Source organism: Brachyhypopomus gauderio, unplaced genomic scaffold, assembly GCF_052324685.1.
Source record: "Brachyhypopomus gauderio isolate BG-103 unplaced genomic scaffold, BGAUD_0.2 sc360, whole genome shotgun sequence".
Classification (NCBI taxonomy): domain Eukaryota; kingdom Metazoa; phylum Chordata; class Actinopteri; order Gymnotiformes; family Hypopomidae; genus Brachyhypopomus; species Brachyhypopomus gauderio.
In genome coordinates, this window is record NW_027507181.1 from 57,322 (window position 1) to 72,500 (window position 15,179).

Below are 15,179 nucleotides of genomic sequence, written 5' to 3' on the forward strand. Positions count from 1 at the left end.
GATTCGGTCCCTCCCTGAATGTAGAGCCGTCAGGGTGAGTAAGATCACTTGGTTACTTTGACATTTCTCAAAGGTGCCTTTCATGTAGCAGGGCTATAATCTAATCTAGCAGAAACACAAATGAGAATGAAAATGCTAGCCTGGTGGAGCTAATAAGCTCGGACAGGATGAACGAGTCTCTCTATCAACACCACACCATCCTCACTCCAATTCCCCTCTGCAATGTCTCATTGGTTATTAGCATTATTGATAGTAAAATTGCATTTTTAAGCACTGTTCAATAGCAATTAAAGCAAACAGGCTCAGGGGAACATGTGAAGGTCACGTTTTACCTCTTGTATTTCCCTCTTTGTCATGATCTATCTATCTATCTATCTATCTATCTATCTATCTATCTATCTATCTATCTATCTATCTATCTATCTATCTATCTATCTATCTATCTATCTATCTATCTATCTATCTAGTTAACGTCAGCTCTACAGTAACATGAGGTGCTTTCCACAGTCGGGTACAACGAACCACCTCAAGAATCTTGGAGGACTTTGCTGTCAAGGTCCAGTACAAGAGGGGCCAAATGAACCCTGACGACCTACGACCTCAACATTGTGGTCCCTCAGGTAAGGGAGTTCAACTGTGAACCCTGTGTGTAGCACATAGACCCCCTCCATCAACAACTACACCTGCACCATCGCCTACGTGGTGACCGACCGTCTGGGCAGTTCAAACAACACCCTCCACCTGGGTCACTACCAATTCAGCATCTTTGGTGCACATGGTCTGAACTGCAGGGCCAACAATGATGTGGCTGAGGTCCTCAAGACCCTGGAGACGTTTCTCCAGGTTCGGATGGATGTGGAAAAGAACCCCCAGATCTTCTACCACAACTGTGTGCCTAATGAAATGTAATTTGAATTTAGTCATGTGTGGTTTGGGGTCATTGAGCTAACTGCATTCCACCAGTCACTGTATAGACTATGGTTGTATTAGTCTGTGGTTGTATTCGTTTATGGTTGAATTACTCTATGGTTGTTTAGTCTATGGTTGTATTAGTCTATGGTTTTATGGTGCAAGAGGGCTCACCTTATCACTGATGTGACCCACAGTTCTTACACTCTGTCTCTCTGCTTCTATAGTGGAGGCTGATCTATGGTAGAAATAATAATGTCTACATCATACCAGCAAAATTATGTGATAATCAACAAACAAAACATTTGCATTTGTGTTGGAAATGTATTTATTTGATGGTCAATCTATATTTGAGGATCTAATGTCTCTATAGAATAAGGCCCAGGGAGAACCTCACAGACCTTTATGGGAAGTAACCCAAGGTAACCAGAGGAGAGTTGGACTTAATTCAGACACGCCATAAACAACTGAGCTTCCATGGAGGGTAAGGGAGGGTTGTATATACCAGGGAGGATTATACCAGAGAACTGGTATAAAGGGATGTGTGTGGGTGTGGGTGTGGGTGTGGGTGTGGGTGTGGGTGTGGGTGTGGGTGTGGGTGGGTGGGTGGGTGGGGAGGGGAAAACCCATTGATGGTGATGTGTGTCAGGGCTCTTTATATCACGGAAAGCAATTGCAGACACCTGTGCTAATTAGTTTGGCAGGTGTGTCCAATTAAAGGCAAGACTACTTAAGAAGGTAAGCCAAAATGGGAAAGAAAAAGGATGTGTTGACTGCAGTGGTCCAAACAATACATGAAGAATGACTTCAAAACTGTTTTGTTCACTGATGAGTGCCGTGCAACGCTCGATGGTCCAGATGGATGGAGTGGAGGAGGTATGGAGTGGAGGATGGCTGGTTAATGGACACCCCCATGCAAACAAGGAGGAAGTGGAGTAATGTTTTGGGCTGGAATCATGGGGAGAGAGATTGTCGGCACCTTTAGGATCCCTGAAGGGGTAAAGATGACCTCCATAACGTATGTGGAGTTTCTCAAACAGCACTTCCTGCCATGGTTCAAGAAGAAGAACCGTGCATTCCACAGCAAGATCATTTTCATGCATGATAATACACCGTCTCATGCTGCAATAAACACATTTGCATCTCTGGCTGCTATGGGCATAAAAGGGGACAGACGTATGGTGTGGCCCCCATGCTCCCCTGACCTCAACCACATTGAGAACCTCTGGAGCATCATCAGAAGGAGTGTCTATGATGGTGGGAGTGTCTATGATGGTGGGAGTGTCTATGATGGTGGGAGTGTCTATGATGGCGGGAGGCAGTTCACATCTAAGCAACAGCTCTGGGAGGATATTCTGTCCTCATGCAAAACAATAGAAGCAGATACCATCCAAAACCTGACAAATTCAATGGACGAGAGAGTTCAGAAGCTCCTTTCGACTAAGGGGTCCTATGTGCAAATGTAACCACTTGGAATAAAGTTTTGACGTGAAAACTGTTTGATTTCAGTTTGTAATAACCTGATAATGCTTATAAATTCACAAATGACCATTTTTTTGTTCTTTATAAATATGGAAAGGATGAAAACTCTGCTGTGCATAATTTGGAACATGCATTTTGAGTGTTTTATTTTATATATATATATATATATATATATATATATATACTGATATCATTGGCAGTTTGTTCAAAAACCTTTCAATTGTAAGATTCGTAGAGAGGAATAAAAAAAGAATAACACGTCGTGTATAGATGAGCGACACGTTGCTAGTTTCTGTTTCTCCATTAGATGGCGCTACCGTTATAATTACAGTAACGGATTCAAACTCCTCCTGCCTTTACAGCTCATATTATTAAAAGACATTTTAAAAGATATGTATTTAAATGTCATGTAAATCATATTTTCCAATAACTATGCATAGTGCACAAATGTGGTTTATTTTATATTTCAGAACAGCCTAAATATATAGCGTCTCTGTAGAGCTGCGGAAAATAGCCAAGCAAGCAGCGTGAATCCCGGAAAACGTAAATACCTGTTGGAAAGACAAGACATTACTCATCACGAGGTTACCCCTGGGAGAGGAACACGTGCCAAAGCCTCCACCCACCCACCTCCACCCCCGTGCCAGTCTACCTGGCTTACACGGAGTGCAGGGCACGGTGAGAAGGTCTACAGGCACAGACTGTGCGCGGAGTCTTCAGACTGCATTTAGCCCACGTGGGGCTGTATAACGGTGATCTAATTCGGTGGTGTCCCGCGACAATAACTCGTCTCCTTTCTTGCGAACGAGACCATTGCCTGCAGCTGCATATGGTAATTGGTGGATGCCAAACACGTTTAATCAAACTGTTTTCTTGAAATTTCATACATAGCTCACGGTTTTCAGGAAGTCAGATAAGGGGGGGGGGTATTGAAATTATCCAATTATAACAACCACGCATTACGCATGAGCGGTGTGACTAAACCATAATGAACTACAGTAAAATATGCATTTACCGCTAATTGGGAATTGTGAATATCATACCTTGAATTTACTGATCGTGCTAAATATAAATGGGATACATTTTAATTTCGTGTTTCTTCCACTGAATTCTGACGGCTTTTTCCATTACACCACCAGCTGAGTAAATGGTCCACGCGGCCACTGTGCATGTATGTCAGCGGTGTGGAGCCACGCGCATCATAACGGGGATGTGTCACGGGTCACGCGCTGTTGCTGCGATCACTACCGCAGCGTACGGAGGCTATGCGACATCCGGTAGGACACGACCGGAGCACGTGCGCGCGCAGCCTCACCTGGTCACGGGCATAAACGCTGTGACGAGTGGGGCTCTTCGTCTCGCCGTGTGTGTGTCAGACACACACACACACACACACACACACACACACACACACACACACACACACACACACACACACACACACACACACACAGAGAGAGAGAGAGAGAGGGGTAGTGGTGGTGGTTGTATGACTATGTATGTGTGTGTCTGTGTTTCAGAGAGAATGCAGTCTTTATTTTTACTTTACATTAGACCACCACTATTGAACTGTAACTGCCATTAATATACTGTGTAATATATGAAGTAATGGGTATATGTCAGTGTTCAATATGGTAATGTTTGACGTGGTAATGTTTTACTGGGTAATATTTGACCTGTGGTTTTTTTTTTACATATTGAGTCTGTGATCTCCAACTCCAGTCAGGATGTCATGACCTACAAACCGCCTCAGCATGCTTCTGATCTTCAGTCAGCAGTTTTATGTTTAGCTGATAATCACAAAGCAATCACACACACACACACACACACACACACACACACACACACACACACACACACACACACACCATGGTGGAAATCACAATGCAATAAACCCAGCTGGCCTACATTGCACATGATCCAGAATGTATTCTGGAAAACTCTGGCTACGTGATGCGGGTTCCTATGAGCTCTATCTCTCCGTTTGATTTCTCTCTTTGTCACATATCTCTGTCTCGTCTCGCTCTTGTGGGTGGCCTCCTGTCTCTGTGAGATCCTCCATGTTCATGCTGACTTCATGCCTGGGAATATCAGCCTCCTACTGTCTGCACTACAGGCCTGACGGCATGAGAGCTGGTGAGAACAGCCGAGATTAGAACAGTTGAGAACAGCCGAGGTTAGAACAGCTCAGCTGAGAACAGCTCAGATGGAAACAGCTGAGGTGAGAACAGCTCAGGTTAGTACAGCACACAGAGAAACCTGCTCCACATGCATTTGACATCCAGGCTAAGCCATGCAAGCCTGCTCAGGACATCAGAAATCATACTGATCTCTCTACTGCAACGTTTAACTGTTCACACATTTATTTTAAACTCGTGGTGCACTGTGTGAATGCTGTGGGACTTGATTCCAGCTGGCTTGGGAATCCAAGGAAGTCAGAATTCAGAGGAGTTTCACTATATAATTGCAGTCCCATGTCCCCAGTATAGTCAGTTCATCACATTTAGATGATGCTGTGTTTACTTTTTTAAATCATGTTGCATTGGAAGTTGAGGTAATTCAAATAACTTTTGTAATGTGTATGTCTTTGTGTGTGTGTGTGTGTGTGTGTGTGTGTGTGTATGTGTGTGTTTGTGTGTGTATATGACTATATAACTATCCCTTCTGCCTTCCCATGTCACTGTAGTTTTCTTGTTTGAGGTCACGAATGAAGTGGGACTGTTGCCATCTAGAGGTTGATGCAAATATTGCACCTCATGAACTAGTCATCTGTAAAATAAGTAACTGTCAGCATGTCTTGCTACTGTAAATAATGAATAAACAATATAATTAAAAATAAAATGAACACCTCATGTTCAATGATGTGGACTGTATGTGATGAGGAGATGAACACTAAACATTTAGCTTTGTCAGGAATGAAGCCCTCAGGATCAGGACAGACACGTTGGCCTGTTTAATAATGTCTTTTAATTTTCTTCGGTTCATATACACAACATACAGTGTGTAATAGCCTTTATATGAAATAGAAATATTCTCCAAATTTGCCATTTTCCAAACCCATCACTGCTGTCATCTCATCTTGAACACTTTTATTTTTAAACTTAAATAAAATGAAACCAACAGGTGCAAGTATATATATATATATATATATATATATATATATATATATATATATATATATATATATATATATATATATATATATAAGTCAAACCTCAATTAATATTTGAGCATTTGCACTTTTAGTAAATGTCTTCTCCAGCCTCTTTCAGTACATTCATGGCACCAGCAGACAGGAGTTTCACCATTAGAGGTGGTGAGTGTGCTTCATGTGTGTCAGCTGTTCCTATACCACCTCTCTGCTCCTCCCTCCCTCTTTAGAAAAATATGGACAGTTTAAATTCTCTATTCTCAAATATAATACAGACTTACGCCAGACGACAAGGCCCCCCTCCCTCAGTTCCGGTACGATTTACAGTCTTTAAAACAGTTTGAATCTTTATGAACAGGTTTGAGTCGCCACTACCCCACAGTGTCTTTTAGTGGATTGAAGAATTGTGATTACGAAAACACTCAAGAGCATGATTCTAAGAGCAGGCCTCTTTGAGAACAATGGTGCCGCACTGAAGCGTTTAAAATGGCAAGCTCTCCTAAGAAGTATAATAACACTCCTTCATGTAAAGCAGAGAAGGAGTTCTTAATGCTTCACAACGTAAAATGTCTGAACGACGTGGCTGATTCACCACCTCGTTCTCTACGCCTCTTGTGTCAGGTGGCACATTTGTGTTTGGCCAGAGAAGACTGGCTCTCTGCTCTCAGCACCACATATAGCTCACTGGGCCCCTGGCCCTGGCTGAGACCCTGCCTCTTTGCTGGGTCCCTGGCCCCTGGGCTGGGTCCCTGGCTCCTGGGCTGGGTCCCTGGGCTGGGTGCCTGGCACATGGCCCTGGGCTACTGTGATTGGGCTGTAGTGCCTTCCTGATAGCCACAGGAGTCACTCTACTTGACTGCCCTGGTTTCCCCATTAACTGGTGGAGGGTGTTGCTTTTTGATATACCGTCAAAGAAAAGCAGGATGCCAAGCATCGAGTAACTTAAAAAACCCAGAAAATACAAATGGCATCTAACAGGGACGAATGCATCTCAGGCTGCGTCCAGTGTGTGCAACTTGCACCTGTTGTCACAAAGGGTACATTCACCCGTTCACCTGCAAACCAAACAACAAACAGAATATTTACAAAGACCATGTCATCTCTCATGCCTTGAAAAACAAGGGAACCATGTAATCTCTTACAACTTGAAAAAAATGTACAGTTTGTGTGTGCGTGTGTATTTGTTTATTTTTTTGTTAGTTTCTTTCTGTTTGTAACCCTCACACCATCTTTCCTTGTTCAGTCCGCTCTGATAGAAAGCAGTCTCAAACGTTCCCATTGGCCTGCTGAGTGCGTTTCCAGGACAACCGAAGATACCAAGGTGATGAGATGGGAGTGCGTGATGGTGCATGTTGGGAATGCAGAGCACCAGACTGAGGAGCTACGGGGCAGGGCCTCTTCTGTGGCTGCGGTGTCAACCAATGGCTCGTCTCGGCTGCATCCGGTCCACCAATCCCTTGTCTTGGCTGTGTTCAGTCCACCAATTGGAATGAGGACTGGGCAGCCTGTCTGGGCGATGGTGGTGCTAGCGTGAGCGTGAAAGCAGGCTGGGGCCTGTAGTTCTCCTCATCCCACATCCAGTGGCCTCTTCCTTTAGACTCCTCCCCTTTCCAAGTATGCTCCTCCTCCCAGTTGTGCAGGAGGAGAAAAATAGGGCAAAAAAAAGGACCAGCAGGGGGCAGCATGCAGTTCGGGGGGGGGGGGGGGGGGTAACAGGGTAACAGCCCTGGGGGGGGCTTAAAACATGAGACAATGAGGGAATGAAATGTGAGAGAGATAGAAGGAAAGAGACAAAGATATATATATATAGAGAAATGAAGAGAGAGAGAGAGAGAGAGAGAGACATGAGGGGGGGCGGGGCTTCCATATAATCTGTACCATCTGTGACAGCACAGGGGTTACTCACCTGACCCACTGCAGGGAATATAGAGGAATATACATTACAGATGGAGACAGAGTTGGTGTGGATGGTGGAGGGTGGGTAATAAGTCCTTCCTCAAGGTTTAGAGCCTGTTTTACAACTTCAACAATAAATGAAAAAAGCAGGAATCTATTCATCCTTTTTATTGTGACTGTAATCAGTTTGCATTTTCCTGTTATGCTTAAGTATCTACAGACGAAAACAATCTCTGAATGAAATGTGCAAAATATAGAAGGTGTAAAGAGAGAGAGAGAGACACAGAGAGGGAGAGAGAGAGAGAGGGGGAGAGATAGAGAGAGAGACAGCAATGGAGAGAAAAAGCTTGCCAGAAAAATGACAGCAATAATAAAATGAGAAGAAAAAAGCTCTCGTAGCTGGAATGGAACATCTCTCTTCTGGTGTCCATTTTCCCCATAAAAATAAATCATGCAAATTTCCCAGAGAGCAAACAAGATATAAATGTTATAATTCTATATATATATACTCTTATATCAGCGTTTTTCATGTATTTTCAATCTCTTCTCATAAGCAGAGAGCCACGACAGTGCAAGAGCAAAAGCGAAACAAAGCCAAACAGAACCAAGCAGAACCAAACAGAACAAAAGCCCCAAACCAAAAGCAGCCCCAGCAGCACCAGCAGTTCCTCTAGCTGAAGGAGCAAAGAGTGAACCAAGAGAATGAGCATTTTGGCACTTTTTTGATGATTCTACTTCCTCAAATCAGATCTAGTTTGGGCGGTCCTCTCCAAGTCGGTCCACTTGACTCCACATCTGATTGGACAGTTATCACAGTACTTGGCACAGAAATGCTGGTAAAAACGAGATATTAGAATCTTAGTTTTTTTTTTCTCATTCATATCCTTACAAGGTTCTCAAATAATACATTTTACACTTTTTATTTATAAAAGTGTCCAACATAGAGCAAAAACAGAGTTCTGTAGTTGGCGCTAAAATCTGAACGACGTGGCGGAGGAGATGATGGGGAGGGAGGAGGTGGAGAGAAGTGAGAATAAAGAAGGAGCACAGAGAACCGAAGCAGGACGTGAAATGACCAGCACAGAGAAGAGGGCCAGAGCAAGATGGCCGTCTGAGTTGATCCTCAGTTTCTCAGCATATAACTCTTCCCCTCTGCAGCTGAGGAAGAGGAGGAGTAGGAGAGGAGTGCTAAGGGTCAGGGGTCAGAGGTTAGAAGGCATGAGCAGTGTGTTGGACAGTATCTCTGAAGAGCACTGGCCCAGGTGCTGGAAGTCTGTGTCCAGAGGGTCACGTGGAGCCTGGTCCCCTCCGGGGGGCACTACTATACGCGGGTGGTGGAGTGCTGGTAGGGCAGGGCACTGTTGCTATGGCTGGACCCAGGCGCGGGGGCGGGGGGGTAGGTGTTGAAGGCGTGGAGGGGCTGCATGCCCGTGATGGTGCTGGGGATCATGGACAAGGTGTTGGCCGTCATGAGGGGCACGTCTTCGGGAGCCCGCCTCAGTGCCAGGGTGTAGTCCGGCGGGCACACGGGCGGGCGAAGCGGCTCCAGGTCGCTGTGGAGGCCGCGCGGAGTCAGGGGCGTGCCGTGGTCCAACTCCACCCTCTGCTGCTTCATCTGCAGGGACATGAGCTCCTCCTCCTGGCTGAGGGCCAGGTCGTTGTGGGGCGGAGCTCCCACAATCCCGGAGGCGGGGCCGGCGCCTCTCTGGGGTGACAGGCGGCGGTGTCGGCGCTGGAGCAGCTCGTGGCGTTTGTCGCGTTTGTAGTAGAGCGCGGCGAAGGCCAGCACGTTGAGGAAGAGGAGCGAGGCGCCCACCGCCACCGTCACACTCAGCTCTGTCGAGTAGTCCCGCGTGGCGTCCGGGAACGGAGACACTCGCGGCCGCTCCGAGCCCTCCGGCTCTGGGTCGGGTGGGTAGGTGGAGATCACCGGGTGGCGTGTGGAGCGGGTGCCCGAGCCCGGCCCCGGGTTCTTCCAGCCGGTGCGGTGACCCCCGCCGGGGGGCAGGCGGGTGGTGGGGGCGGGGATCTCACCTATGGAGTGTATGCGGGGCACGAGCTCCAGCCAGAAGGCCACCTTGTTGGCCCGGTAGTTGTCACGCACGCGCGGCTTCAGGCCCACGTGCAGGTACTGCTTGTCCTTGGAGCTGAACTTGGGCCAGATGACCTCTTCGAAGCGGTTGGGCTTGGTGTGGATGAACTTGGTGTCCTGGGGCACGGGGATGTTCGGGTCACTGCCAGGAAAAGCAATCAAGAATGCACAGTGAGCAAACATCCGCAGACAGAGCTGTGTAAAGCAAAGACAACACGGACATCCACAGATGCCCACATGCGTTTACATGGAGTCTCTGCAAGACTCTTATGAATCCTGCGTTTCCAGGATATACAAAGTCCAACAGTCGCTTACCATGTAAAGTAAAACTAACTTTGTTTACACCAAAAGTGGTATTTGACTGTACCCAATATTTGGTACAGATAAAGGTTTACACAGATTTTTTCTGTTCTGATAGGAGCATGCAGTGATTCTTGCCAAACAGTTTAATCCTGCTGCTGGGACCAAAAACCCAAACCGGCTCTGGCAAAGCTGAAGACCAAATCTGATTGGCACGCTACTCCCTTTTGGAGACCTGAGCATGTCACCATTAGGGCTGGAGGCCACACCCCACATGGGAGGGAGGGGCACGCTCACCCGCTCTTTGCAAAGTTGGTCCAGTAGGTCATGACCACAGCACTGAGCATGACGTCATTCTTGGAGAAGTTGCACGGGAAGAGGTCGGTGGCTCCCACCATGGGGACGCCGAAGACGTAGGGGATTTCGTCCCCGTGCGCCGCGTCCGCCCACTCGGGCCGCGCCTCCGTCTGGCAGTGGTGGTGGAAGGTGTAGAAGTAGACGGGCGACTGGAACTCGGCGTGCAGCTTGGCCGTGGCCACGGCTGGCGCCACCCACTGGTGGTCGGTGAAGAGCGCAAGCAGCGTCTTGCGGCGCATGTCTGCGTTATCGCGGTCGGCCCAGTCCGTGTACATGAACTTTATGGTCTCGCGCAGGATGTCTTTACCTGAGAGAGACGGAGAGAGACAGACGGAGAGAGAGAAAGTGAGAGGGGCAGCACGGGAGAGTGACAGAACGAGAGAGATCGAGAGAGGGAATGAGTGGCAGACAGAGGAAGAGACAGAGAGAACATTGTACTGTATCGCTGAGATAAACGGTTTAAAGACAGATTGCACTCAACACCTTCCTCGCACAGAAAGACACAACAGGCAAAGACATGGCACAAACCATTTGGCTTTGTGAACTAGAGAACAGGCAAAGACACGGACCATCTGGGTATCCATAAAGGTTGTCCACAAAGTTGGATATGGTGTAATCGAACGAGGCGGCAGAGATTCCGTCTTCTCCTTCGCTGTCGTCCACAAACTTAAGCCCCTCCCCCTGGTTCACGCCCAAGAGGATGTCGTAGTTTAGGAACTCACCCTACGGGGATCACGTGATGACACATAAAGGACAAAGACAAATCAAGATTTCAGTCAGGAAATCTGACCCAGCAGCACACAGTCCACTAACTCTTCACTACAAACTACACTGCTGATACATATAAATTAGAAATAATGACCCAGATATGGCAAAACTGCACTACTGTACACATGAAAAGTGCCTCTGGTCAAGTCTGTGCATCGATAACACATACGCATTACAAATAATGACCCAGAAAGCAAACGCAATATGGAAATCTGTTGTATGATGCAAACCTTCAGTGCTGGTAGCCAACATAGCAAGAGGTGCCTGCAGGCGCACAGGACTCATGTACATGCAGAACAAAGCACACACTGAAGCCTGAATTAACCTGCTGTAAGGCTGCGCGATGTATTGCTTGTTAATCGATATCACAATACTGGACTTCACAATACCGATATATCGCTAAAGGGGGCTTGGTGCTACTGTGCTTCTGTGGCTCATCTCAAGGTCAGGGGTTTGAATCACAGGAAGCACACATTCTGACATGCTCATGAATATGTATATCCATCTGGACAGGAATGTCTGCCAAATGCTGTATGTGTTTTGATTAATTACAGTATTCACATTATCAAACAAGCATCAATTATTGTTAAAAATAATATAGACCAAGCTTTGATCATATCACATTAAAGGGTTACCACTGTCTTTCAATGCATTGCAAAGTACGTGACAATTGCAATATGTCTCAAAACCATCGCAATAATTGCGTCGCCGTTTGTATCGTACAACCCAAACAGGGCTGACATATTGGATCTCCTGCTGTGGACCAGTAGGCCACATTAGCAGCAGGACCAGAGCGGCTCTGATCTGAGACCTGCTGCATCAGGATCTCGGGGTCATCTGGCACCACGTCTCCATCCACCACGGGTCCGAAGGCGATGTGATAGCGTGCGGGTTGGATGTCCTGGTCCACCAGCTCACGGAAGCTCTTCCTCCGCAAGCAGTCCACCAGGTCGGCCGTGTCTCCATAGCTACAGCCCACCTTCTTGGCCAGGATGTTGGTGTACATGAACGGGCGGTAGTTGACGGACCAGCTGGAGATGGCTGAACCACTCTGGGCGATGGCCCTCTGGAACAAACCTGGGGGTCACAGTTAAGCAGTTAACACCCTGAGGTGGGGTGGGGGGTGGTGTCATAATAAAGTGGTAAACAAGGTGGGGGGGGGGGGGGGGGGCAGAACACAGCAATAACCACCCTGAGCATCCTGAGGTGTAATAAAGGCAGAATGGAGCATTCATTCAGACCCTTTTTCAGTAGCATTGCAATCACTGAACTCACATCTACAGAACCAGTCAGAACGGATGAGGGTGTATAAATCTGAATGTAGAGAGCAGGTAGAGAGGACACTAGTGAACCAAGACTCTCACTCTTTGGGGATAAAGAAGACTGTAGTGAACTGGGACTCTCACTCTGTGGGGGTAGAGAGGACTGTAGTGGACTAAGACTCTCACTCTGTGGGGGCAGAGAGCACTAGTGAACTGGGACTCACTCTTTGGGGGTAGAGAGGACTGTAGTGGACTAAGACTCTCACTCTGTGGGGGTAGAGAGCACTAGTGAACTGGGACTCACTCTTTGGGGGTAGAGAGGACTGTAGTGGACTAAGACTCTCACTCTGTGGGGGTAGAGAGGACACTAGTGAACTGAGACTCACTCTGTGGGGGTAGAGATGACAGTAGTGAACTGAGACTCACACTCTGTGGGGGTAGAGAGGACACTAGTGAACTGAGACTCACTCTGTGGGGGTAGAGAGGACAGTAGTGAACTGAGACTCACACTCTGTGGGGGTAGAGAGGACACTAGTGAACTGAGACTCACTCTGTGGGGGTAGAGAGGACAGTAGTGAACTGAGACTCTCACTCTGTGGGGGTAGAGAGAACAGTAGTGAACTGAGACTCACTCTGTGGGGGTAGAGAGGACACTAGTGAACTGAGACTCTCACTCTGTGGCTGGCAGTAGTGGTAGTGTTAGCTCAGGATGGAGAATACTGCTTCACAACGTGCTGCTGTGCTGTTATGTAAAGTGCCTCCATGTATCCATGTTCTCATCTGAAGATTCTGCTATTAATTATTTAAAGCTGCCCCCCAATTCTCTCTCTCTCTGTTTCTATTTTCCACTCAAATGCACCTGCATGCATACATGCGCGTGCGCGCGCACACACACACACACACACACACACACACACACACACACACACACACACACACACACACACACACACACACACACACAGGACCCGTCTTCCTTCACCAAGGGATACAATCATACACAGAACACTGCTATGGCAGTTAAACAAAAAAAAATACAGGAGCCTGTCTCTCTCTCTCTCTCTCTCTCTCTCTCACACACACACACACACACACACACACACTGCAGTGCTGCCCCCTCCCTGAGCTCCTATCCCTATGAAATCAATTAGGAGCCTGCTCAGCAGCAGCTGAATGCTTCAACACTATTCCCCTCTTCCACACACACACACACACACACACACACACACACACACACACACACACACACACACATACACACACACACACACACACACACACACACACACACACACACACACACACACACACACACACACACACACATCCATATTTACATGCTTCTCATCGTGAATCTGTCTCAGTTCTATGCATATTCATCATACAGTTCTCATTATAAGCCTGTATCAGACTCAGCCGCCTGTGTGATCTCATGATAACACTATAAATCGGTCTCAATCTCTCTCTCTCTCTCTCTCACACACACACACACACACACACACACACAGTGACATGCTTGCTTGGCTCTCATTATCGTCCTGTGTAAAACTAACATTACTCTACAGTGTCATTAGTCTGTTCAGACCAGCCTCTTCAGACAGTTATGCAGAAAGACCTCACACACACACACACACACACACACACACACACACACACACACACACACACACACACACACACACACTTTCTTTGATACACACCTGCTCATTCATTTTCAGACATTGTGTTAAGAGTCTGTAAAAGAAAGTTTTCAATGCAGATACCATCCTTATCACACTGTTTTTTTCCGCCTTGTATAATCTCTGATAGCACAACCATGCTGATAGCTTTAGCACTCACAACAGTACTGCATCTCTACAGCAGTGCGTGTGTGTGTGTGTGTGTGTGTGTGTGTGTATGAGCTGATCGCTTTGGCACCGAGAACCATACTGTACCTCAACAGCTGTGTGTGTGTATTTGCTGACAGCTTTAGCAATGAATACCATACTGTATCTCCACAGCTCTCTGTGTGTGTGTGTATATGTGTGTGTGTATGCTGTTAGCTGTAGCATCAGAATCATACTGTCTCTCCACAGCTGTGTATGTGTGCTGATAGCTTTAGCACTGGGAACTGTAGTGTGTCTCCACTACTTTGCATGGGGCTTAAACTCCAGTTTAATGTTTGTGATTTGTTAAGCCTTCAGGAGAGGAGAAACCAGATTAGTCCCCTTTTCAGAAATCTGAACCTCACAGCACAGGTGTGTGTGTGTGTGTGTGTGTGTGTGTGTGTACTTTTTTGCCAGTATGGCTAAATATCATGTTTCACTTTTGGAACCACTTTCCATAATACTTTATAAACAGAAACATTATTAACACATTATAAGCAAATTAAAATGTGTAAATGTTCTAAACACATTATAAACATTATGAACACTTTCACACAAATAAATAAAACCTGATCAACAGTATGCTTCACACTACTGATAATACACACTCATTCTTGTGTGTGTGTGTGTATGTGTGTGTGTGTGTGTGTGTGTGTGTGTGTGTGTGTGTGTGTGTGTGTGTGTGTGTGTGTGTGTGTATTACTAAAGGCTTAGATGATCACTCCACAGGACTGAGTTGAACCTTGGTGGGTCCCTACCATATATAAATGGTGTTATAGTGATGATAAAAACATGGTGTCTACCCAGGTATGAGCTGTAAGCCAGCAGACCTGCCCTATACGCATGCATACACCACAGGAAGTTAAGAACAACCATGTGGGTGATGATGATGAAGGTTAAGAGAATGATTTGATGATGATGACAAAAATGAAAACGTTCTAAAAAACTAAACTACCAGTTACAGCAGCGGTCATAAGACTGACCACGTGGTTGTGACGATAGCTAGGTCGACGGCGGCGACGACGATGATGATGATGAAGGCTCTGACCTTCGGAGTGGTGGGACAGGATGAGCAGGTTGACACAGGAGGCCCCGGC

At 46.6% G+C, this 15,179-nt stretch overlaps 1 protein-coding gene across 1 annotated transcript in view; it reads right to left on the reverse strand.

Annotated features, from left to right (window-relative positions):
• Window positions 1-7,323: 7,323 nt before the first annotated feature.
• The window catches only part of LOC143505040 (neuroligin-2-like), an 8,664-nt gene continuing 808 nt past the window's right edge, over window positions 7,324-15,179 (reverse strand). The window contains exons 1-5 of the mRNA XM_076996087.1: window positions 15,131-15,179; window positions 11,767-12,032; window positions 10,757-10,910; window positions 10,128-10,494; window positions 7,324-9,672 (exon numbers count right to left, since the gene is read on the reverse strand). The exon at window positions 15,131-15,179 is cut by the window's right edge and continues 808 nt beyond it. Of these exons, the coding sequence (XP_076852202.1) occupies window positions 8,760-9,672; window positions 10,128-10,494; window positions 10,757-10,910; window positions 11,767-12,032; window positions 15,131-15,179 (1,749 nt within the window). The 3' untranslated portion in view covers window positions 7,324-8,759. The remainder of the gene's footprint in view (window positions 9,673-10,127; window positions 10,495-10,756; window positions 10,911-11,766; window positions 12,033-15,130) is intronic.